General features: G+C 46.0%; 1 protein-coding gene across 1 annotated transcript; it reads right to left on the bottom strand.

Annotated features, from left to right (window-relative positions):
* Positions 1 to 1,455: 1,455 nt before the first annotated feature.
* Positions 1,456 to 13,831, bottom strand: LOC149360583 (uncharacterized). Its single transcript, XM_089567878.1, has 3 exons — positions 13,766 to 13,831; positions 7,407 to 7,576; positions 1,456 to 1,714 (listed from the first exon to the last, which is right to left on the bottom strand). The coding sequence occupies exons 1-3, from the start codon at positions 13,823 to 13,825 to the stop codon at positions 1,456 to 1,458; spliced, it is 489 nt and encodes a 162-aa protein (XP_089424004.1). The 5' UTR covers positions 13,826 to 13,831.
* Positions 13,832 to 24,481: the final 10,650 nt, after the last annotated feature.

The following is a 24,481-nucleotide window of genomic DNA, read 5'->3' as shown; positions in this document are numbered from 1 at the left end:
AAGACTGAGTCACGGTTCTGCTTAGACAATACGCTTCAACAAAGTGTCTTTATTTGCATATTATTTTCACCAGTGAGAAGTCATTGAACAACTGAAGAAGAGGACTGCTCCTTTCAAGGCTTGTTATTTTCCTATACCGTCTAATACAATATATGTTCACCGCTGGAAGCGTGTTGTTTATTGCCAGTGCGCCACCATTTCGGGGCACAGCCTCAGCGACGATTTTGATAGCACTGAAGATTAAGTTTTAAACAATGGGTAAATCGCATGCGCCTTGTGATCGCATGAAACTTTTGATGAACTGTGTACAGGCAGACAGGTGAGAGGAAAACAAGTTCTTAAAGGGACACTGAGGAGAGCTCTATTAATATTTTTTTAAGCAAAATCCGAGAGTTCGACAATTCATGGCTTTGTTGCCACTTGGCCGGCAGCGAAATATGCATTTATTTCTAAGAAATTTGGATTCGAAGTTGAAAAAGTTTTTCCCGCCGCTCTGATTCAAACTTGGGATTCTCTTATGACGACACAGGACTAAGTGACGTGAAACATGACGTACCCATGACGTAACGCAGACTCCGTGATTTCTGGCGGCCAGCAGTGCGGCTTACCAGCAGCCGCAAAGAAGGCTACCGTCGGCCGCACGTTGAAGGCATCTATCGGCTATTGCGGCCGTCGCTACCGTCGCTTCGTTTACGTTTGCACCGGCGTTTTGCCAGCGTTACGATGGATCCCGTTCTCGAAGTCATCAACGAACTTCTCGCAAGTAGACACCTTTAGCATACCGTGTACCTTGTTACCGTTAACGGAATACCGGGAGCCCGCCTATCGCCAGTGAGCAGGCGCTGGATTGGTCCCGATGCTGCAGGCGCGCGCGTAGCTGCCGGGTACGTGGCGCCATCTGGCGACGTCAAGGAGATTTGCGCATGCATTGGCTGCGCCTCAGCGATTCGTGGCTTCTCGTGTCCTAGTGTTGCTAGAACCATTGGTTCTAGCAACATTGTTTTGTACTATGACGTCATCACGCTTGTACTTGCGAGTTTGGCCTGTGGCGGCGATACCTGTATTTTGGTTCTTGCTCTTTTCTACGTTACAAGAGCTTTGTTGTAAGTATGAGTTGCATTTTTGGGATCAGGAGCTGGTATTCTCTCGATACAAGCCAACTTCAATTTCTCCTCAGTGTGCCTTTAAAGCTGGAGAAGCGAAGTGTGAATTGCTGGAAGCAGTGTGAAACATCGTATTTATATTACTTGAGCTGGAATAAAACTGTACAACGTAAAAATACTTGCATCGATAACAAGCACGTTAACGTGTTTTACACGCATTACAAGATTGTCTTTGAAGTGGTGTACTGTCGTAGGCCTGCTTTTTTATTAACAACCTCGAAATGTGCAGACATGGCATGGGCCAATGCAAGTGCATGAATGCGAGCTAGCGTTTCGCAGTCTCAACAACGGGTCAGCGACAGCGCTGGCGACGACGGTAGCAACGGGTCTTGCTGACGGTGAACGCCAAGTACTCAATCAGAATGGCCACAAAGCAAATGGCGAAGCAGGCCAGGAGCAGGTAGAACAATCCGGCAACGTCCTCCACTTGGATGGTGTGGAAGGTGAAGTGCTGCCCTGTTGTTGAGCCGGTCTCGCTTCTCCGCTTCGCCCGCTCGAGGATGCCCTGGCGGTACCACTCCGCCAGACCAGATTCGATGATCCAGAGGGTTCTGTGTGTGCCAGAGGGAGCGCTTTATTGAACGCTTCAAGTTTAGCTTCTGGGGCCACCGTGAGTGTTGTTAAGAGGAATTTGGTGGATTGTGCGCCGCATTCTTGCAGTCACTGCTTCCATGGAGAGCTAAAATGCGTGCACAGAAGCTATGGAATTTATTTAGTCACATTCAAGAAATAAACCCAAAAGCTGACAGCACCATCCAACTCCATGGCTAGTGTTTGGAGTGGTGAACAGGCACCATTACTAAAGCTCAAAGGTACGGTCCAATGGGTTGTATGTCGTTTAACGGAGTAAATGACGTTGGCGTCAAAAAGTGCCCTCAGATTACGCATTTCCATTCAGCCCCTTCATATTAAGAATGTTATCAGGCCAAGAAGTACACTATACAGAGAACAACCCTGTCGGATCCGATTAACCAAGTAAACCGAGCTCTCCTGAGCCTGGGTGGAGGATCCTTAACAAACCTTCGGCTATATTTACGGTTCTCCGTCCTGCTTAGAAAAGCACACACATAGGGGACTATGGAGGGAGAAGCCTCAGTGTGTTTAGCGAATGTTTCAACAAGAACACTCTCTTTCTCTCCTTTTCTGTCTACCTTAGACTGCTTAGGAAACAGGTATTCTGCTTGCGTTTTCCATGACCATGCCTCAATTGATTACCTGCGTATTTTCTATCGCTCCACAAGCTATAGCTTATGTTATGGTGTACAAATTATAAGCGTTAGTCACTTCGTTATAAAACCTTCCAACATAACCTTTACACAAGGTGTAAGGCAAGTAGAAGTGTGTCATGCCAGTAACGCTTAATCGTTAGAGCTAGAGTGTTTTCTGAGAGACATGTGAATGATGATTTTTTATTTTATTAGTGACGCTGCTTCACAGTCTTTTCCTAGGGATTTGAAATGTAGATGGGGCAATTCGCGGTCATAAAAATTATAAAAGGCAGTGCGGGAGAGACTGCCATAAACTTCGACTAAAATAAAAAAAAAACACAGGAATCAGCGGTTTCGACTGTACAGCTACGAGCTACAAAACATCGTTGTTATTAAAATTCGGTCACACCGGAAATTCACTCTCATTCCTGGTTCCAAAAATCTTCTGGTTCTACATAAACAGCAGTTATAACCACCGTCTTACATATTTTATCTGAACACGGCTTTTCGCAGCTCTTTTTATGTGGGACACAAATATTATTAACCTCTTCTCCATTTGAAGTGAAAAATGTCTGGAACGCTTTGATATCATTGCAGTACCAAGCTCGTCGTTTTTCATCCATACGGCTACATGGAACCCGTTTCCATTTACTTCATATCACGTTCCAGATAGAGAAAGGTGGCTCCTTGTGAGAGGTGGACAGGCTGAGTGTCTTCAGAGCAGACTTTTTTTTCTTCTGGCGTTGGACACGTGTCAACTGGACGCCGGACTTCTGGGAGCCAATGGTCTGAGGGTAAGTAGAATTAAAAGCCTCGCCTCGGCGATGCCAACGCAAGAAGGGGCGTTTTGTAGCGATAGCTACATTGTCCACGAACTTCGGATTTCACTGCGGCGGTGCTGCGAGGAGCCACAGAGACCGAGCTTGAGCCGTTGCCTAGCAACCGCCACAGCTGGTGGACGCCGCGCGCTCGCCGCGCCATCTGGCATGATGGCACACTGCGCGCCTCGCCGCGGAGCCTCCGCCGCCGTTTGGTATGACGTCACACCGCTTGCCTCGTCGTAGCACTCGCCTCCGCTCGCTGCGCCAGCCGAAATGCGACGTCGCTACCGAAATGTCTTAGACAAAACTGTTTTTGCTAACAATATCCTAGCCTAGTTGAGCTATTCCGCTGCCATTTTTTTAGTTGGTTGTTTCCAACACATACTCTCTGCATAATTATCCTTTTCTGCATTTCAGTAGCGCTGTGGCGGGAAACAGAGGGCTCTGCTGGCGGAAAGATTGCTCCATGCGTATTCGCAAGTAGTGTGGTTCTGCCTTTCGGCTAAAAATTCCAGAGAATGTACAGGCAGAACAACGATGATATTAGACCTATTCGCTGTACTGAAGTGAAAACCAGCGACGACTGGGTTGAGACGAGTGCAGTGAAGACTCCTAAGAGGTGACTACTATAGCGTGTGTACATAGAGTTTGCGCCGCTTTCCTATTTTGTGCACCATTGGCGCGGCGTATTGTGTGCCTTCGATGAACTACCGGAGATTTGTGTTTTTGCGCGGCGATAACGCCCCTGCATTCCACAGCACGTGATTCATTCAGTTTAAAGTGCTACTGACTGTTTCCTCAAAGAAAGGATGCTTCGGATAAATACGTGTCTTTTGAGTATATTCTAGATAAAATAGACTATTCCTTTTAATAACCAACGTCGAAGACTGGTTATTAAACCAACGTCGAAGACAGGAAGCGCAGTTCAAGTCCGAAAAATGATTGACATTCGCCGGAAATGACGCTCATGACGTGGTGACTCGTAGGTTTTTACCAGTTTTATACATGTTACGAAAAGTAACTAACCGATTACAAATACATTTACTCTACCTAATTGTTACTGATTACAGTCGTAAGCTACAGCTCCAAAAACGGAATTGAGCAATTACTGATAAGTAATCGATTACTTTTATTGTCCTTACACAAATTTACTCCGGCAGCCATGAAGTAGAGAAATTTAATTGCTTGACATTGTTACACACTGCAATTGTCTTGAAGGTTATCGCTAATTTTGCTACGATTGCTTGTGAACAGATCAGCAGGTACACTGAATATTCTCTCATTGTATACGCTGCAGGCAAGGGTGGTAGCAGAACGGATGAAGATTTGGGCACAAGCCCGCGCACACGTATCAGCTGCTGGAGTTTGCATCCCTAGTAGCCTGCACTAAAACAGAGAGCGACTGATGATGAAAAGCTCCTCTCGCATGCCGGGACATTCTTTTTACTTGCTTTTAGTTGGCTTAACTTCCATTGCAGCCAGTTACGCTGAAGTGTACTTCACACCGTCGAGATTTGGCCTGCTAACATTCATTTGTGCCTTTGTTTTCCTCGGGTTTGGTTGCTTGTGGTAGGTTGCGGGCACTTGCTTCACGTGTTTGACTGCTGTGGAACGCGGCCAATGTGCTATGAACTTCTGAAAGAGCTCGCTATATTCTTAAAATAGTCGCCCGGAACGCGGCCTTGTATTGCCGAGTTTCTCTCGACTAAGCCAACGGCCGTACTGTCACGTTAATTTTTTTTTGCGAGTTTCCTCTGACTTTGTGCCCAAGCGATGGCTTGAAACGATATCATGAGATGCAGGCAGTAAGCGAATAAATTAAACAATCATCAGGCACGAGACTCGGCCGAAGATTGCTCACAGCGGCGGGATTCCAAGGCGCAGGTTACCTTCCCAAGCTGTGGTTTATGGTTTAGGAGATTTAGCGCCCCAAGCGATTCAAGCTCGAGGACCGCCGTTGTAGTGGGCTCCGGATAATCTGGACTGTTTCTTTAAGGTGCAGTAACATCGCACAGTAAACGGGCATCTAGCATTTAACCTCCATCGAAATGCGACCGCCGCGGCCAGGACCTAACCCACATCTTTCGAGTCAGCAGCCGATCACTATAGCCCCTGAGTCAACGCAGCGACCGTGCTGTGCTCCCAGGAAACCCGAACACAAGGGCGGACCATGGCTTGAACCCATCAAAAGAACTAACAGGATGCCTGCGTCACTAGAGTGCCGATGCGGTCAAGTAGAGGCAGAGAATCGACACGAGTTCGGGAAGTACTTGGTTAAGCCGTCAATGCCGCTGGGTACCCGCCGGTTTTGGTACAAGGTTTGCCCCGGCGTGGTGCCCAGCTCTTCTGGGGTGAAATTCTTGGGAAAAGCGTCTTATACCAACCTACCCTCATTGGAGGAATCTAATAACGTCACCTCTCTCCATAAAACGGAGGCACGACCCTGAGTATCCCATGTCCAATACTATCGACAAGAAAAGTACTGCACCGAGGAAGCCGAATAAGTATTTTTGTAATTTGCAACTTGATATTGGAGTGTAAGCTCACTCGGTGGGTAGACATATGTTTGTTTCGTGGATGGCTTGTTCCGTGCTCCTGCTTTCATGCTTAAATTGTTACGTGCTTTCACGATATAACCTTAATAGTACCGAGGGGCGAAGATAAACGAAGATAGCTTAAATTCAAAAAAACAAAAGTGAAAGAGTAGCGAAAACGAAACGGCACATACACAGCGCCTTACGTCCTCGTCTTTGCTGCGATGTTATTTCTTCATGATAGAAGTCTTTGTAATCCAATGCTATTCCTTCTGATAATACAAAACATTCTATCAGTATTACTGGTTTTTACAGAATCTTTCCCTTGCACGCGTTCTTGATCTATAACCCCTCTTCCGAGCTCTTCGTGCACGCCACCCAGTCAGTTTAGTGGAATTTCTAGGGACCGTAGTAGAAGTAAGTTGCGGCGCCACCTGACAAGGACTGAGGGTCCCTACAGAGCGGTCTCGTGATATTTCACGGGACGAGAACTGCCGTAGAAGATAATGGTCACGCGTTTTTTATCCGCAAATGAACCCGCGTAATGATTTTTCACAGCGGAATCGTTCTCGCTCGCGAAGGCAACGACCCTGCTAGCACCAGTGTTCGGTATTAGGTTGAGGTTCTCAATGCTATGCGGTCGGTTACAACTTTTCTCTGGAAAAAAAGCAACGGTTACAACTAATCAATTGCAGAAAAAGTTTTGAATTGCTAGGAACGTTACAGTTTGTATAGAACACTCGATTTAAACAGAAAAGGCGCAGGAAAGACAACCTTAACACGGTATTTCATGGCCACCTTTTTAACGCTGTGTGAGACTTTATGCAAGTATGGCATTACAGCAGGTCTTATGCCATACCTGCTTAAAGTCTCACATAACGTTAAAAAGGTAGCCATGAAATACGGTGTTAAGGTTTTCTGGTTGTTTTGATAGCATTTGTGGCTGCTCTCTCGCATGTGCACCCTTTTCTGTTGTTGGCGATTCACCAAGTAAAGAATATTTAAGTTGTGTTTCAAGCGTTGTTCTGTGTACTTGTCTTCCTCGTGAACGCGTCTTTTCGGCTAGTTTTCTGCTTACCATGCACCAACTGGCCCAACAATCTACGCTTCTTCAATGCCAAATAGGCGTATATGAAACATTGTACCACATCAAACAACCTATTTACTTTCAATCCTATTTCCATTATTTCACTTGTTGCTGTATATGGAACATGGTTTCATTATTTTAGTCATAACTTCTAGGAATTCAACTTCAGTTTTATTTGCCAAATGGAACCAGTCTGAAACCGGATTACGAGTGCACGTCATGCCAGGCCACCCGCCAGATATCTCCTCGCTTTGCATGAGCTACCTTTCATCATTGCTTTGCAATATCGAAAGTATCTTCCTCGTTTTCAAGTGTCGTATTCAGTGAGTACTCCTTTTTCCGAAAACCAGAAAGTATAAAGCGCGCCGAGGGAAATTGCGATCCGTGCTTCTTCATAATCAGCATCCCCTAATGGCTTCTCAGGTAAACCAAGAGCAATAAGCGGCATTACTTTAGCAACGACATCTGTACACACAGAGCAGGCTAGCTGCCGAGGCGACATTGACAATGAGACCGCACCGCACACATGAGCGGGCAAGTTTAAAGTCACCAGGGCACCACATTTAGCAGGAAAACACCCAAAGTTCAATTACCGTTTGTGAAGTGCCTTTCGAAGAGCCGGAGGGAAGCCTTTGTTGATCCACATGCCCATAGTGAGATTCATGGTAATCTCCGTCGCCTCGTAGAACTGTCCTTTCGGACGCTCTTTAGCGTACAGTTTCTCCAGGGCGGTATAAAGCAGGGTCGGCTCTAGGAACACCACCTGCTCCACGTAAAAGATGGCAAGGCAAACTTTTATGAAAACATAAGGAGAGTCTTTTCACGAATTTATCTCTTTGCAAGACTATTCTGGCCTAGCTCACAGAAATAATTGTATGATGATGAGCGCTAATAACTGCAATACATTCTTCCTGGAATTGACGCTGGAGTCATGAGCGCGCTTAGTATGTACAGAGGGCAAAACGCATGCCTAGAACAACCAAACTGTGTGTTCCGGAGCTCCTAAAGCCGCTGCGACCAAGAAAGCCAAAAATGACGATGAAATTCTATGAGTTTAATAGCACATGTTTCAATCCAGACCATTTTTAACCAAATCTTATGGCTAGTTATCGCGTGTTACGCCCGAAACACGCTCAGAGCGTGTTCTAGACATGCGTTTTGCCCTCTGTACTTGATCAACAGATTAAACGCGAATATTTTAGCTTGTGTGCTTTAGGCCGCAGTTGAAGGATACGCGCACAGAAGATGTGTATTTAGCGCACCTCACTTGTGCCTTCATGCTTCGAAAGCCTTAAAATCAGATTACACACGCGACCGGCCGGTGCACACCATTAAACTGGTCTTCCGAATCGTTTGCACTAAGAGGCCTAATTGGTTTCTTTGATCGTTGCACCGTGGGCCGCCTAGTGGGCGCCTCCTGTTGTGAGTATTTGCGTTTTTGGATGATTTTGTGGAATATGCTATAACTTCAGACCGTCTGCACCCCACAGTACCTCTCGCAACCAGTTTTCTGGCCCTGCCGCGAATACATGTGTTGCGTAGTGCTGAAAGCCAAGCTTTTCATTAGATTCCTGCCGGGATAATAAGCATCCCCTAATGTAGATCTACAAATGGCCCTGTGACGGCAACTTGCAGACGACCACCGAGCAAGCCAGCCCATAATGTGCTGCGCTTTCTTCCCTACCTCTTTCTTGCACGACTGTACAATGGTACAAGCGCGAGAGAAGTTTTCGGTACTTTACGCTGTACCGTTGTGCAAGAGCTCCTTGTCAGGGTGCTGCTGCCAGATTCACCGGTCTGTACGAGCTTGCAATCCCTCTAAGTAGTGGTATGGATTTAAAACTTTACTTACATGCAGTCATATGGCAAGGCGGCTGTTATTGTTCAGAAAGGAATTATTATTAAGACTGCATCATTCACCGGAGGGCTCAGCTAACGTGGCGCCAGTTATAATGCTGTTATTATTTGCTTAAAACCAAGTTCAAAAATTTATTTTTCTAGCTAGCAATTTTATCAAATGAGAAGAAATTTGAAGAAATTTGAATGAGAAGAAGCACAGCAAATAGCATCACTGGGAAGCACTTGTGTCAGCGCTCCTTCTATTTCATTGTCAAAAAAATAACTGGCATTCCTCAGTGTATCAACGTAATCTTGCACATGACTTCTGGTTTCTGTCACTATCGGCAGCTATACTTTTTCATCGTGCACGTACAGTCTTCTGCCGTGTCATTGTAGCATTTGACCACTGTATAAAACACTTGCGGTTCATGAAATAAAGAGCTGGAAGTAGCGCTTGCTCCTGTCTGTTCCTTCTTTGCCCATGTTGTTTCAGCGCTTTCGAAAAATGTCACTTGTGGCACTTACGAACCCAATATATTGCAAGTTAGCAGCAATTACGTTGTTTGCATTTATTGCCAAAACAAGGAATCCAGAGATTTACTAAATAATAAGGGCACTGCTACACTCTTCAACACTCAGTTGTAGCTTCGCGATTGTGTAGTTTATTAAAAAATATTTGTACAGTATTTTGCCACTTCCACAGTTTTGGATTAGTGTACGTTACAAATATGGTTGTCTTGGTGCACTCGCCTACCAAGGATACCTATTAGTCTCGCTCGCAAGTCACCTGTCTGACCAAGGGGGTGAAACTTCATATATCTCCTAGCGGCCACGAATTACAGACAGTCGCGGCAATTCCTTTTTCAGTTCCGTTCATAGCCAATGGCGTAGGAGTTATCTCCATTACAATGGACGAGTGAAACACGGGAGCGCAACGGGTGTTCGCATGGAATCTCCTGCGCGGCTGTACTAGAACAAAGTGGTATTCGCTAGGGGAATCGTTCCCCGCCTGCTGTGCACGGGCGTGCTCCGCTTTGGTTTTGGTACATCCTTTCTTTGTTGTCATGGCATGTTAAAATTGGTTGCGCTGCTGGTCAACAATGGTAACCACAGTGCTGGACCAATGCATGGAGAAAAGAGAACATATTTTTCATGGTGTTGTTCACACATGTATCCTTCCCGTTACTTTCATCCTAAAATACATGTTAAGCAAAATACACTACATGTTTCCGTTACAGAATTCTGTACAATACAGTTAACGTGCTCCAACCCACCAGAGGTGTTATGCTTATCTCAAATGGCACAGCTTAAATTTTCTGTACATTTCGTGCATCATTCACGCCATACATGTGTGATCAGTCCTGTGCAATGTTGACGTAAAACAGAAAGATCTGTCTGTGCGTGCAATTTAATGCATCACGGGGTACCTTAAGATCTTATGTAACTGGAAGAAATTGTTTAGTATTTTGTACACGCGTGAAAACCAACCATTATCAAGCAATCGCCTTCACTGCCCGTGCTGATATATACGCCGACAATAAAACTTAGTTAACATACAACTGTGTTATCGGGTCCTATGCGACCTCATCGCGGACCAAATCCGATGGCTGCTTCGTCAACAGCACTGACTAAACCATTGTTCATGATCTGCGGTGTCGAAATGATTGGGGTCTCCCGAGATAGCAAGCGCAAGTAGCAGTTGGGGCCGTATCCGTGCGGCTGTCGCTGCACTCTTCGCAACTTCTGCGGTCACGAGCACAAAAGCAAACACCACAGTAGCTGTCGCAGCCACAACATTGCTTACGCATGAAGGAAACCCATACTAAAATGTATGTGACTGGCGCCAGAAAGCAGGCAAGAGTGTCCGAGATAACGCAACTGAAGAAATTCGCGCAACACGCAAAGTATGCGTAGCGGTTGCAACGGCCGCGCTGGTCAGAAATTCAGGAGGGATAGGGAGTGAGTGTGAAAGAGCGAGAGAGCGAGATGTCTTCCTCTTCTCCTTTCAAAACCTTCTTGCAGTTAGATCTTGTTCTTTACTACAGAGGCCAGCGTCAATTCCTCCTTCAGCTACATTCACAGTGTAAGGCGTACGGAGTTACGGCTTCAGCGGAAGTGTCTTCAATTAGCCGGCACAAAAGTGGCTCGCGCTTTCCTTCCCCTTTGACTAAATTTCTTGTTTTGTTACGCTAAATAATGGGCCAATATGCGTCGTAAGTGTCTCTTGTCTTCGACCAGGGCCTGCTTTTCTCATTGTGGGGTATCTACTCATTTATCGGCCAATGATCAATTGATCTTAACCGTGAAGGCGCCAAGTAGTCACTGATATAGTTAATTATTCCCAATAAATGGAGGTGGACAGCTAAACACAAGCCAGCTGAACCTGCTGCTATTGCTAAAGAAGCTCCTACCGATGCCTACCACTGAGACGAATAGAGACTTTGCCTCATAACTTCTATGTTTTGAGGGCCAAAATGGCAGACATACGCACAGCACTCCCGTACAGAGTGTGTTACAGGTATGTGTGCGCCGTAATACTAGCGCCACGCCCACCATAAAATCAATGCTTGCTGGTTTGTCTACAGAGAAGACCAACCTTTTGTTTACCTACGTTACTGAAAACTGACGCAAGTTTTTCTTTGCAGGTGCTTTTGCGTCAGAATATATTCAGTAGCACTGCAGCTGAAACTCGTTGACTCGCAAAAGCGCGAAGAAGTCTAGCACTTACTAATCCAAAGGAAATCTTTACTTACATAATCAATCCTTAGAACCATATCAGCAGTTATTGCAAAAGCAAGTTGCTGCGCTCAGTTTCTCGGTCAGCTCCATCGCACGTCTGCTCATTGACGTCATATTTGAGCAGCTGCGCCGTTGGTGATAAACTTCGCTCGAAAATTTTCTGGTGCAATTAAATGCTTGACCATTCTCATCAGTTCTCCACCAGTGGCCACCAACAGCCTACCTCTTCGATGTTACAGATGTTTTACGGAAGAAACGAAAAACGTTGCTGCTCGTGTGCTTTCTTAACGGGTCATTCAAAGTTCTTTTTTCAGCAAACGAAACTATTGAGCCCGCTATTTAGCCAGAGCTAAAAATCACGAAATGTGGGGTTCACTTATTGCTTTGCAATAAAACATGCTGAAATATACATTTCTATGCAGAACTCAAACTATCATATCTCAGTTTCTGAAACTTTCTGACCGTATCCTTTGAAAAGACGAATAGAAATTTCCAATAAGGGCTCCCTGGGTGCCGCGATATTTCTCGCGAGGCTGTTGTGTGCCCGTGACGTCAGTAAAATAAGAGCGGCAGCGGTACCAGTTTGCAACAACACATAAGGAGGTGTTTCTGCATCTCCCGCGCCCTATGGCAAGGCCTGTTGTTTTGATTTTTCAAGCGTTGCCTTTCGTAACAAGCGCTAATTTAATGTAATTGTAATATAAGGGCGCCAAAACCCACACACACGCCCAAGACAAGAGAATGGGACAGAGCGCCACTCACAACTCGTGTATTTTGCAGAACCCACATGCATATGTACACTCAGCCAGCACCTGCGCAAGGAGTATATAATAATAAGCAACAAGGTTCCTCGCCAAAGGGCTAGCTGAGTGCATATATGTATGTGGGTTCTGCAAAAGAAACTGGTTGTCAGTGGCGCTCTGTCTCATTCTCTTGTCTTGTGTGTGGATTTTGGCGCCTTTATATTACAATTAATTACCAACTAGCCAACAAGAATTTCGCAAATTTAAATCTGCTAGTGCTTTTATCAGTGTTAGCGCTCCGCGCCACTCGCACGAGCGGTTCAAACATTTTTTCTTCTTTTCTTCAGGTATTTGCTTTCGATACCTTTTCTTCGATCTTGTAGTGATCACCGAGCTTTTACTTTCGACCTATCGAATAATGCTGATCATTTGCATCACATCTAGAGAAGCGGCACTGATATGGCACATATCTAAAATTGGGCCCTGGCAGTGAGAGGCACAGGTTTTCTGCGATGACAGGGCATTGAACTGAGGTTCTTCAAAACTGGGTAATGCTAACAGTTTGCAAAAATTGGATGGAACAGTCACCGCTACTTTCTCCCTGCTGACGAGGCAAAGAGCGTGAATAAGCCGAAGATTTGTAAATTACTTCGGGGCTAATGGAGCATCAGTTGTTCCTTTAATATTTGTGAGGAATATAGTGCCGATTTCACTCAATGCGAGATCGTACAATTTGTGCTTTTGCGAATGCGGGATATGCTTTTATTGCTGTCGCCACGCACTAGTCAATAATTATTGTGTTTATATTTAAGGGGGTTTACCGCAGCTGCTTTAATGAGTGAGAAATGTGTTGGCATGAATATGAGCATCCGAGTTGTGCAACGCGTTTGCGGGCAGCGTCCTGAGAGCGCTTGTCACTTAGAAGAGCGTCACGTTTCTGTCGCTTCTCTCCCGCATACGGGCAGCGTCCAGAGCAGAACGCTCGGCACGCACATGTAGCGTCCAGAGCGCAATACTCGAGCTTTTCCTGCAGCGTTCAGAGCCCAACGATCGGCACATACGTGCCAAGGCCAAAATACAACGCTCCGACTCGGTTGCATGTATGGCCCTGCCACTAGGCGACTGTTGCTCCCACGTTGCTCCCGGATCTATCACATCTTGCAACTGCTATTACGCAGGCCTGCAGCATGCCGTGCAGTTTCGGCAATTTCAGGACGTAATGTTAAGCGGCGTTTCATGGTGACTGACGGCGCCTTTTTTCGACCCTGTGTCCCACGTGACCACGACATAGTTAACTCTATAGGCGCAGGCCTGGTTGTGTACATGGTTTGGTCCAGTCACCACGACGCGATGGCCTCGCCACTGCTGGAAGGGGAAGCACAGGAACTTTGCCTTAAAACGTAAAGTTGTAAAGGTGCTTCACAGGAATACACCGTCTATAGCAATATGAAGCTCGGCCCTGAAACCTGTGCTATATTGAATGATATGAAGTCTTCTCGGCGAATGCTGTTCAAGCTACAGGCATTCACTTGGGCTTGAAATATTTTCAGTTATAAAATGTCTCTGATATTCTGAACAAATACTTGGGTCGCATTTTTAAAGACCACGTCATAATTGGCTCCACTGTGTACCTTCTTCTGCAGCAGCACATCGTCAAATATCTTTTTGGTGAACACCTCCTTGACGCCCATGATGCCACCAAGACGGTTTGCCTTCGCCCAGAGTATGCGTTGGTTGATGTCATCAGAGTGCTGCGAACAAGAATAAATTATTAGGGGTGGGTATCGTTCTGAACGCTTTCCATATGAGTGTATGCGCTTAGCTGCAGGCTGCTGGCAGCCTTCCTCAAGTGCTCTACTCACGGCTGTTGTTCGCAATAGATATCGTGCTAACTGCATTATCTTGGCTTAATTGCTTCCCTACATGGCCTTCATTGAAAGCTTACGGCGTCAAGTGGCCATCAAACTGAAATGGTACTTTGGAATTTCTTATGGGAAGCCTCCTCAAATGTGAAGATAATACCGTACTAGGACGTCCACTACACTAATCTGCGTCATCACAGAGAATGCCGACGAGCGCGAAGCGTTTTGTACTTGAGGGTTTTCGCATAACCCTACAATGTGAGGATCCTGTTGTCTGTATTCTGATTTGCAATAATATACAATACGATGCAATATTCAACATCTCAAGGATGTTTGGAGTACAGACAAAAAGCCTGATGAAGCCTGGAAAAAAGCACGGGAAAAAAAGGAAAGAAGACAAATACTACATGCCTACTACATGCCTACATGCCTAAAACAATCTCCAGCTACTGTTGCAGTGGAAAAAAAAGAGCGTAAAGCAAAGTACAAAGCGACAGTGAAACATACACCAATGCAAGATGTCCATACATCTAAAGATAAGACACAAAAGTAATGAAATTTTTCACATAACGTATATAAGTGTGCACAAATTTAGACTCTCGCCTAAGATGGTTGAAAAACATCAGGTATAAATAGCAATGAAAAAGTAAGTGCAAAAAAAGAAAAAACGGTTCTAAAGGATAAAAAATCATGTTGACATTCCAGTTGTATATAAATTTCTTTCCCCGATTTTCAAATGAATTAGATTCTATATCTGTATTTTCATTCTTCGAGAAATCGTTCAACATTATTTTCGTCAGTCTACACACACGACATATCCAGATTTTACACAAGACTCTACACGAGATTCTAGAGACACGAGAGTCAGCAAACGCAGCCTGTAAGCCCTTTCCGGTATTTGACCTCCTCGTGACGAGTTTAGGGTACAACAGCCTTTAGCCTCTTTAGTACTTCCATTCTTTTCCTGCTTCGAGACTTGCGCTAATTCCCGTAATAACGCCAAGCCGTTCCTTGTGAGCTCAAAAATCCAAAGCAAGGAAGTTGTTCACGTTCCAGATAAGCAAGTGTAAACAGTAGGTTGTCACGAAGCATTTTTGTTTATTTATCATTGAGTTATTCGACTTTGAAGGAAGGAAAAACTTTAACTCTAGTGCTTTTTTCTTCGGTTTTTGGACATCTTCAGAGACGTTCTCTCCTTGGTTGTATCCCCAGAAGTCTTCCCTGTGGACGTCGTTCACCTCTAATCAATGATCGGTTGCCCTCAGCCCAGGGCTCCGCAGGCCACTGCCGCCCGTTGAGCTCGCTGTACTAGACCTTGGTGGTCTTCACAGCAGTCGCTGGGCAGCAGAGTCTCCCATTGCTCTGCACCCGGGTTTTGCATTTTGTGGACCACGTCTACACTTCGGCAGGCCCATGTCATGTGATATAGAGTGGGTTTTTCTTCGCACCAGGGACATTTGTCCGCGTATATCGTAGGGTACATTTTGTTTAGTATATGTAGGTTTTGGAAAGAGCTTGTCTGTAATTATCTCTAAGTGACAGCTTCCTCTGTGTTGAGAGATTTGTGCGGCAGGGGACACCGCCTTCTTCTGCCTCTATAGTTTTCTTGTATGGCCGAGTGTTCCTTGGGTGCTGGCGCCAGTTCCGCGGTCTCGTCGGATGCTCGGAAAGTAGTGTATCCTCGAGCTATCCTCTCGGCCTCTTAATTTCCTGCCACCCAGATTTGCCCCGGTACCCACACAATTTTGTGTGGGATCTTGTCATTTTCTTCTTCGTGATTTTTAAACCTGTCGCTCGCACGAGGAGTATACGGACAGCGTGATGACCTATCCTGTCATTCATGTAATTTCGGCAGACTTTTTGAGAGTCCGTGAGTACTGTTAGCGACTTCCCGGTTCTATAGCCCTCCGCCACCGATAGGGCAACGGCTACTTCCTCGGCCTGTGAAGCTGCGCAGTCTCGCATAGAGGCGCTAGTCATTTCGCCTAGAGATGAATCGACCACCGCGGCCACTGCGATTTTGGTGTCTCCTCCTCTCCAGGATGCGTCTGGAAACACAGTCGTGTCTTGGGGATGGTATGTTTTCTCGATGAAATCAGCCCTCGCTTCTCTTCTGCCTCGGTGGAGGTTGGAGTCCATGTTCCCTAGTATTGGCGCTACTTTGTGGGACTTGCGAAGCTCGTCGGGGATCGTTTCCGCCCTCATCATTTCTCGCATCTGCTCGCAGTATCCGAGTCTATGTAAGAGCGCTCTTGCAGTCGCTCTCTGCAACAGCCTGAGGTTTTGCGACTCAAGCCTCTGCTCTCGCAGGTCCGCGAAGGTGTTTTGCAATCCTGGGGCCATACGTTTTTCAGTAGACCTGTTGCGCCGTAGTCGAAGCGCTGTCTCATACGTATTGCGTAGCAGGGTATCCGCTTGTTGTATTTCGCTTTTTTTGAGGCACGGGTAGGGTAGGCTGTACGTGCTTTGGCTAACTACCATGTTTCTGACTAGTTTTAGTGTGTCCTCTTTACGAATGCCATGTTTCCATTTGGAGACGCGGGTGATCATGAGTGCGATCTGTAACGTTGTTGCTTTGAGAAGGGTGAAAGTGCGAGTACTGCGCTGGTTGGATTGAATCCATCTGTCTAAGATTCATACTGTTCTCCTTTCTGGCATTGGCGTCCCTTCCATGTAGACCTTGAGTTTCAGGTCCTCGCTGGTTGGGACGGTCCGGTTTTCCTTGCCTCTCCAGACTCGCAGCAGTTCCGATTTCTCAGTCGAGCATGCGAGCCGTCTTTCTCCGAGGTATTGCTCTACACAGGAGGCCGCTTCCTGTAGCCTTTCTTTCTTCTCTTCGAGGGAGTCCGTGGTTGTCCAGACTGTTATATCGTCGGTGTACAGGGTCGTCCACTCTAAGTACGAACACGGCGCAGCGTGGCCGCGCTCCGCGGGGCTCGAGCACATCCGGTGCGGCTGCGCATCGAAGCTCTGCAGCGCAGGCTGAAAATGACACTGGAAGTAAGAACAAAGGGGTGGTGGTCCCATATGTGCATCGGCTGTCCCACAGATGGAAGAAGATAGCGGAGAAGTTTGGGGGCAAGGTCCTGTTTTCAGCGCCTAATAAGCTGAGCAAGGTTCCGGCGTCCGTGAAACGCAAGAAAGAAAACGGCAACGCCACAGAAGGGTGCGGAGTCCGTCATGCCACTCAGTTTGTGCAGTGCAGAGTTGGAGTCGTCTACAGGATTCCGTTCTCGTGTGGCCATTTCTACGGGGGCCAAACAGGCAGGTGCCTCAACGAACGCCTTTTGGAACACGCTAATTCTTTGCGTGGCTCCGGTTCGTCAAAACTGGCTGCACATTGCAAATCCTGCCTATCCACTCCGTACTTTGACAACACTGTTGTGCTGTATCGCCATAAAGACCAACTAGTACGGGAAGTAGTAGAGGCGTATCATATCTGCACAGAAGTTGACTCATGTGTGAGCAGCACTTCGATGGCCTTGTCTAAGCGCGAGATATATCTTTTGGAAAAGCGTGGGAGCCTATAGATGCTTACTTTTCGCCAAGGGTTTTTTCTTTCTTTTTATGTCAGTAGTTTGCGATGACGACGTGAGGATGTGACGCAGCGATTAGGGATTATTTATATGTGGTTTTCCGATTAAAACAGTCAGTTGTAAGGGTGTTGTGTGAATGTGTCGCGAGTTGTTTTGACTCTTTGTGCTTTATTGTTCTTCTGTTAAGTGGGGATGTAGAAATGAACCCTGGCCCTGGCCCTGCGGTTTCTGAACAGCTGGCAGCTATTCTTGCCAATCAACAGGAGGCCTCAAATGAACTTAAGACTATACGGGAAAGCTTGGAAAGTCATGTTGCTGAAACTAACAGAAGGCTCGCTTCTATTGAGCAGAAGCTGCTGTCGTTTTCAGAGACCGTAGAAAGGGTGGAAGAATGTGAGCGTCGGGTTTCGAAGTTCAATGAGCAGACTGAAGTTCTACTAAAAAAAAATCGATGATCTTGAGAACAGAAATCGGCGCAATAACTTAATCGTTTACGGAATCGCTGAATCTGCATCCGAAACTGTGGTATCGCTCAGGGATGTTGTTTTGACAGAAATATTTGAAACGAAACTGGGAAAAGTAAACAGTCTTGAGCGCATACACAGATTGGGAAGAAGGGGGCCAGACAAAACGCGCCCAGTGATAATGCGGTTTTTTGATTTCAATGAAAAAATGGAGCTCCTGAGAAATGCAAAGAAACTAAAGGGCACTGATTATTCGTTGTCGGAGGATTATTCATTCAGAATCCAAAAAATAAGAAAGCAGCTATGGTCGTCTGTTAAAGACACTCTCACGCCTGAAGATAAAGCGTATCTGAAGTACGATAAGCTCGTTCTCAACAAGGTGACGTGCGTGTGGAATGAGGAAAAAAACGAAAGACGGGAGTTGTGGGTCCCGGTGGAGATTCAGACGACCGCATTGCACAAGATAACGAAAACCAGGCTTTGCCTCAAAATCGAGTGAGAACCCGGCGAATGGCCGCAAACGGGGCACCCAAATGACCAGGAAATAACACTTGTCAACTAAGGTTACTTTCTTTAAATGTGCAGAGTATCGTGAATAAAAGTGTCGGATTTGAAGCGCTGCTCTATGACCTTGACCCGCATGTCACGCTGCTGACGGAGACCTGGTTGCACGCCGGTGTGCTCGATAATGAAATCATCCCCCCAACGTATAAAATATTTAGATGTGACAGACAATCCCGAGGGGGTGGAGTTACTATTGTAGTTAAGGAAAACATTAATGTGACATTTTGCCAGCTATTCCTAAACACGAAAGCATCTTTTGTAAAATTGATTATTACGGTAACTCTATAGCTCTCGGTGTTGTATACCGCCCTCCTACGGCAGATCTTGCATTTCTCGAGCAACTCTATGATTATGTAGAGCGTTTTCGGGGTGAGCACGTTAAGTTTTTCTTAGCTGGGGATTTCAATTTGCCGAACATCGACTGGTCAACCATGAATACGATGGGCATGAATGTTAGGCACTCAGAGATTCTTTTGAACACTGCATTTTCATGTGGTCTAGCTCAAATTGTTACTGACCCTACCAGAATAACTGCAACCACTAGGCATATTCTTGATTTATTGTTTATAAGTTCCGCTGTCAAATGTGACACTGTTGATGTGATGAACGGGCTCTCTGATCACAACTTAGTATTTGGCACCTTTTCCTTTGAAAGGTTTTGTGGAAAAAGCAAGCCTGTGATTGTTGTGAAAGATTTCAACAGGGCAGACGATGAGAGCATCCTGGACTGTTTAGAAATGAATTTGGACGGTTTTAATGTTGACGTAGATGTGAATGTTTTGTGGTGTAAATTCAAGCAAATTTGCCTTCATTGTATTGCCATGTTTGTTCCTGACAGGATTAAGAAAAAGAAACAAAACCCCTGGGTTACGAGACAGATCATACACATGAAAAGAAAGCTTAAGAGAATGAGACGATCAGGTCGGTCTCGAGACCCTGCTATTAACACTCTAAGCGCAGCACTGAAAACTGAGGTCAAAAAGGCTAAGGACACTTTCTTCACTACAACTTTAGGCAATTTCATGAAAGAAGCAGCAGGGAAATTTTGGAGGTATATAGGTGGCACCAAATCCAATAGTATTTCGTTGATGATTGACGGCTGCCCAGTCTCAGAGGCAAAACCAGTTGCCGATGAATTTAACAGGTACTTTCAATCCGTATACGCCCAGAAGGATAGTCATCTTGTTACCGAGCCTGCTGGGTATTTTTCTTCTATGCCTCATGTCATTGTGAGTCGGGAAGGTATTTTAAACTTGCTCCTTAACCTTGACGCTAAAAAATCGGGCGGCCCCGATAACATTCCTACAGTTTTCCTGCACCGTTACGCGGAATGGATTTCGCATTACTTGTTCCTCATTTTTAACGCGTCAATAGCGCAGTGTTCTCTTCCGGCAGACTGGAGGGGTGCTCGTATCATTCCCATATTCAAGTCAACTGATCGCCTGAGTGTATCCAATTACCGTCCAATTTCCTTGACCTCAACCGGTTGCAAAATATTGGAACATATAATCTGCCGACACTTGATCGTATTTCTCGAAGAAAACAAACTGTTATCAGACGCACAGCACGGGTTTCGGCGTGGTTTGTCGACTGTAACGCAGCTCCTTAGTGCATGCCATGATTTTTCACTCGCGATTAATAACAAAGAACAGATTGATGCTATATTTTTAGTCTATGCGAAAGCATTTGATAAAGTGCCACATAATAAATTATTACACAAACTTTACGACATGGGAATAAATAGCAGACTTATCGAGTTCATTAGGGCTTACCTAGAAAACAGGTATCAGTACGTCCAAGTTGACAAGTACTGCTCGGAGGCACTGCAGGTGACATCAGGGGTACCACAAGGCTCGGTTCTGGGACCGATTTTATTCCTTATTTATGTTAATGATATCGTAAAAGCCATACACAGTGATGTTAAGATAAAGCTTTTCGCAGATGACTGCGTTCTTTACACCTCTGTTAAATGTGCAACTGACCAAATTAAACTTAACAAAGCCCTTGCTGACGTTTCAGGTTGGTGCGCAAATTGGAACATGTTTTTAAATGCTGATAAGTGCTTAGTCCTGCGCATATCCAGGAACAAAACCGTTTTACAACATTCTTATTCTGTAAATGGCACTGCACGTAAGGAATCGCCGCCTGTTAAATACCTCGGAGTTACTATTACACACAATCTGAGTTGGGATTTTCATTTTAATACAGTCTGGACCAAAGCCTTTAAATCTCTCTGGTTTATTAGACGCAAGCTTTCAAAAGCCCCCATGCACGTGAAACTAGCAGCCTATAAAGCGTTGGTTCGGCCATGTCTGGGATATGCCTCGTGTCTATGGGACCCTTATACAAAGAAAAATATTTCCAAATTAGAAAGGGTTCAAAGAACCGCGGCCAGATTCATTTGTAATAAATATAAACGCACTGACAGCGTGACAGAAATGATTGATTATCTTGGTCTCGAGACACTACGAGCGAGGCGTTCCGAATGCAGATTAAAATACTTATATTTAATATATAACAATATAATAGACATCAACAATCATAATTTCATTACCCCTCACACACTACGCACAAGCTCGCGTTTTGATAACGGGAAAATGATTCGTGAATATAGCCCCCTAAACGATACCTTTAAGTATTCATTTTTTCCGAGAACCATACGCGCTTGGAATAAATTACCTAAGAATATTGTCGACAGTCCCAGTGCGCAAGAGTTCATTAAAAACCTAAAAATGCTGGGGTGAAGTTGTACTTGTACTTGTATTCTTATATTGTTTCTTGTATTCGTGTATTCTTGTATTAGTGTATTCTTGTATTCTTGTAATGTATTCTTGATTCTTGTAATTGTTTTTTTTTGTGTCCACTCCTGCTTGGAGTCAGCTGACTCTGCAGTATTCCCAAATAAATAAATAAAAGTCAGCGCGTGTTCGTGTCTCTTTTCTTGGTCCTTTGTATTAGTTGCTCTGTTTCGTTCCTTAAAGATGCAATACCAACTCGCCCACTATGCTATGTTGTGCCGCTTATTCTTCAGATTTTGCTGCAATTTCTGCTTTCTTTAGTTTTACTTTCCTGTTGTGTTTTTGCTTCCGCCACCTTTTGGGGAGACTACGTTTCGCATCCCATAGCCTGAGGAGGTGGGCGTCTACTTCGAGCGTTGCTGTTGTTCTTGCACTTTTCGAGCATTTTTCTCGCGTTTTTCTCCGCATGCCGCTCCATTTCTCCAGTGATTGGATACAGCCTTCAGATTCGTTGCAAGCCTCGCGAAACAGGTTACAGTCTGTTATTTTCGCTTGCGCAATCTGGCGTCTTATCGTCCCCGATGTTATTCGTGTCCCGAGGATACAGTGAACGCTGCCTAGGTTTTGCATCATGATTTCCCACTATGACTCCCTACTTTTCCTTACGAAGGTGAGGTACGGGCATGTGTCCGTGCTCACGCTCGTCTTGATTCTCGTGGGGGTCGCGGGATCTGGGATTAGACCTCTGCTAAGGTTCTTCCCATGATGTCTTGTTTCTGGTATCCCCAACTCCTGTCCATGGCGTTGAAATCTGCTACAATGATGAGCGCACTTTCTTTGGTCAGCTTGTGCGCTCCATGAAACAGTTCGAAGAATTAGCCTTTTCTTTCTGTCGGCGGGCTGAATACGTTTAGTAATAACGTGCTCCCTCCATTACAGTTTTTGGGAATGATTTCTACAAGCGCGTGCTCTATGTCGGTGTCGGCGACGGTAACGTGCCTGATGGAGGTGATGGCTCTGCTGACTAGCATGGCCGCTTTTCCTTCGTTTTGACTCTCGTAATCCTCGTACCCCTTCAAGGTGGGCTCGATTGCAGTCTCTTGGAACACAATTACATCAGGGGGTGTGAGTTGTGGGCTTTTACATTGTTTTATGAGAGCCTGATTTTTGCGGTAGCATCTGCAGTTCCATTTCCAAATGTCTAAGTATTCTTGTTCTTGCTGATACGCGTTCATCACGTTTACGCGTTACTGCTGTTGTCTTGTTCTCTAGAGAAAGCCGTTACCGCTGGACGGTTGTACGTTCTTTCCCTAATGATTTCGGCATATCTTTGTTTTCGAAAAACGCTTCTGATCTCTGAGGTCTGCCCTTGGAATTGTGGTAGCATCTGTTGCATTTGCGACTGGATTTGCTCCATCATATCCTGCCTCATCCATCGCATCATCTGTTGCATCCTGTTTCAAGGTCTTCCTCGCTGTATTCCTGTCGTTGTCGTTTTAGAAGGGCTCTAGACGTGTCGAGTTCCCGCTGTTGTTCCTTTAGTGTTTTTGTTAGTTCCTCAACATTGCGTTCGACCTCGTTTTTGTTCGATTCGAGAGAGTTCTAGCTCGCGTCAGAGCGCGTCGCTGTTCACGTCTTTCGGTTCTGTGACGCGATTGTCTTTGTCCGCGCGTTTCAACGCGTTTCCACAAGGAGCCGCCCAGCGGCTGCTTGTGGAAACGTGGCAATAAGTTTGTGTTACTACCCTTTCCTATAGAGTGCGAGGCAGTGGTAGAAGCCCAGCTTACCTTGCAGCCGCTTTTCTGGGAAAGCTTTTTTTTCTTTTACTCTTGCTTCTTACACTCCTGTTGGCCAGCTGGTGGCAGAGGCGAGAAGGAGTTGGACCTCGATCGGCTATTCGATGTCTATCCCTGTGAGCTGACCCATCGCTTGGGTGGTCGCCTGCGTTGGTCGCTCCATCCACTTTCTCCTGTTGGTTTTGGCCTGGCTTTCTTCAATCTGTACCGGCACTTCCTGGGTCCGGTGCGATGTGCCGCGCCGCATATTACGCACTTGGGCGCGCAGACGTGGTCTTTGGGTAGGTTTTGCACCCCGCACAGTCAGCACACAATAATGTTCGGTGTGGGGCACACGGCGGAGCGGTGTCGTTGCTGGAAGCACACGTAACACACTTGCCTCGTGGGGCGGTACTGGTAGGCTGGTACTTAACTTCCGTAGTAGATGACAAATTTAGGAAAGACTAGGCCGTCGAACCTGAGCGCTGCTGTCTTGGATTTTCTGAGCATTCTTGCATTGAGTATGGTCACTTCTCGAGTTCTGACTGGTAGGTATACTTTGAATTCTTTGGGAGACGTACCTGGGTCTACACCGTGGATTACCCCGCGGAGGACGTCTTCTGCATCTGCATACGTAAGCGTTAACATCGTAAGCCTTTCCGTCAAATTTTAGCCGGATAATGTACCACACAAGGTGATGCGTTTCCTCGTGCGGCATGCTAACAATAATGATGTTGGACCTGGTTGGAAGCCTTACAAGTAGGTCCTCGTCCTTGCATTGCAGGACGCATGCCATGACAATGGCGCGCGCTACTTCGTGGGTGGTGAGTGATTTCACCGTAAGTCCTTTCTTAGGTCGAATAATGATCTTGTTTTCGTCTCTGGGGAGTGGCGGCATTCTTCGCCTAGACCTGCTCTGCTCCCTCGGTCCAGTCTTGTTGCAGCCAGTCGCATCACCCGGCAATTTTCCGTCGTGTGGTTCGGCGGCCGGGCCGTTTCCCGTGCCTTTGCGCTGCCTTCGCCACTGAAGTTTTCTCTGGCGCTTGCTTTGTGCAAGCTCCCAGCAGGCGTCACTGTTGTACCCGGCTGTCTCTAACGAGGAGTCGGACTGGATTCCATCCGCACTTCAGCAGCAGGCGGCACCGAAGTCGTCTTCATCCATCTCTTGGAATTCGTTGAGAATGACGTTTGGAGGTTGTAGCGACGCACCCTTGACTTGGTTGGGCCCCGGCATATGGTCCGTCTTCGAAGCGGCGTCGATGCTAGGCGTCGGTACGTGTCGTCGATAGGTCTAGCGACCCGTGCTCTCCCCATGTCGAGCTGGGTGCCCCGTTAGGGTTAGCGGGCTGGTAGCCGCTTTGTAACTTTCAAAGACGGTATTGAGCCGAAAAATAGTCTTAGCGCTTGA

The sequence above is a fragment of the Amblyomma mixtum genome, chromosome 2 (assembly GCF_055824585.1).
Source record: "Amblyomma mixtum isolate Tamu chromosome 2, ASM5582458v1, whole genome shotgun sequence".
In the NCBI taxonomy this organism is placed as follows: domain Eukaryota; kingdom Metazoa; phylum Arthropoda; class Arachnida; order Ixodida; family Ixodidae; genus Amblyomma; species Amblyomma mixtum.
This window is presented reverse-complemented; position numbering and strand designations above follow the sequence as displayed.

Coding starts and splice junctions, on each gene's coding strand:
- LOC149360583 (XM_089567878.1), bottom strand. CDS start 13,825: ATGGGCGTCAAGGAGGTGTTCACCAAAAAGATATTTGACGATGTGCTG. Junction 7,577..13,765: donor ATGTGCTGCTGCAGAAGAAG/GTACACAGTGGA, acceptor TACGTGGAGCAG/GTGGTGTTCCTAGAGCCGAC. Junction 1,715..7,406: donor CGAAAGGCACTTCACAAACG/GTAATTGAACTT, acceptor TGGCACACACAG/AACCCTCTGGATCATCGAAT.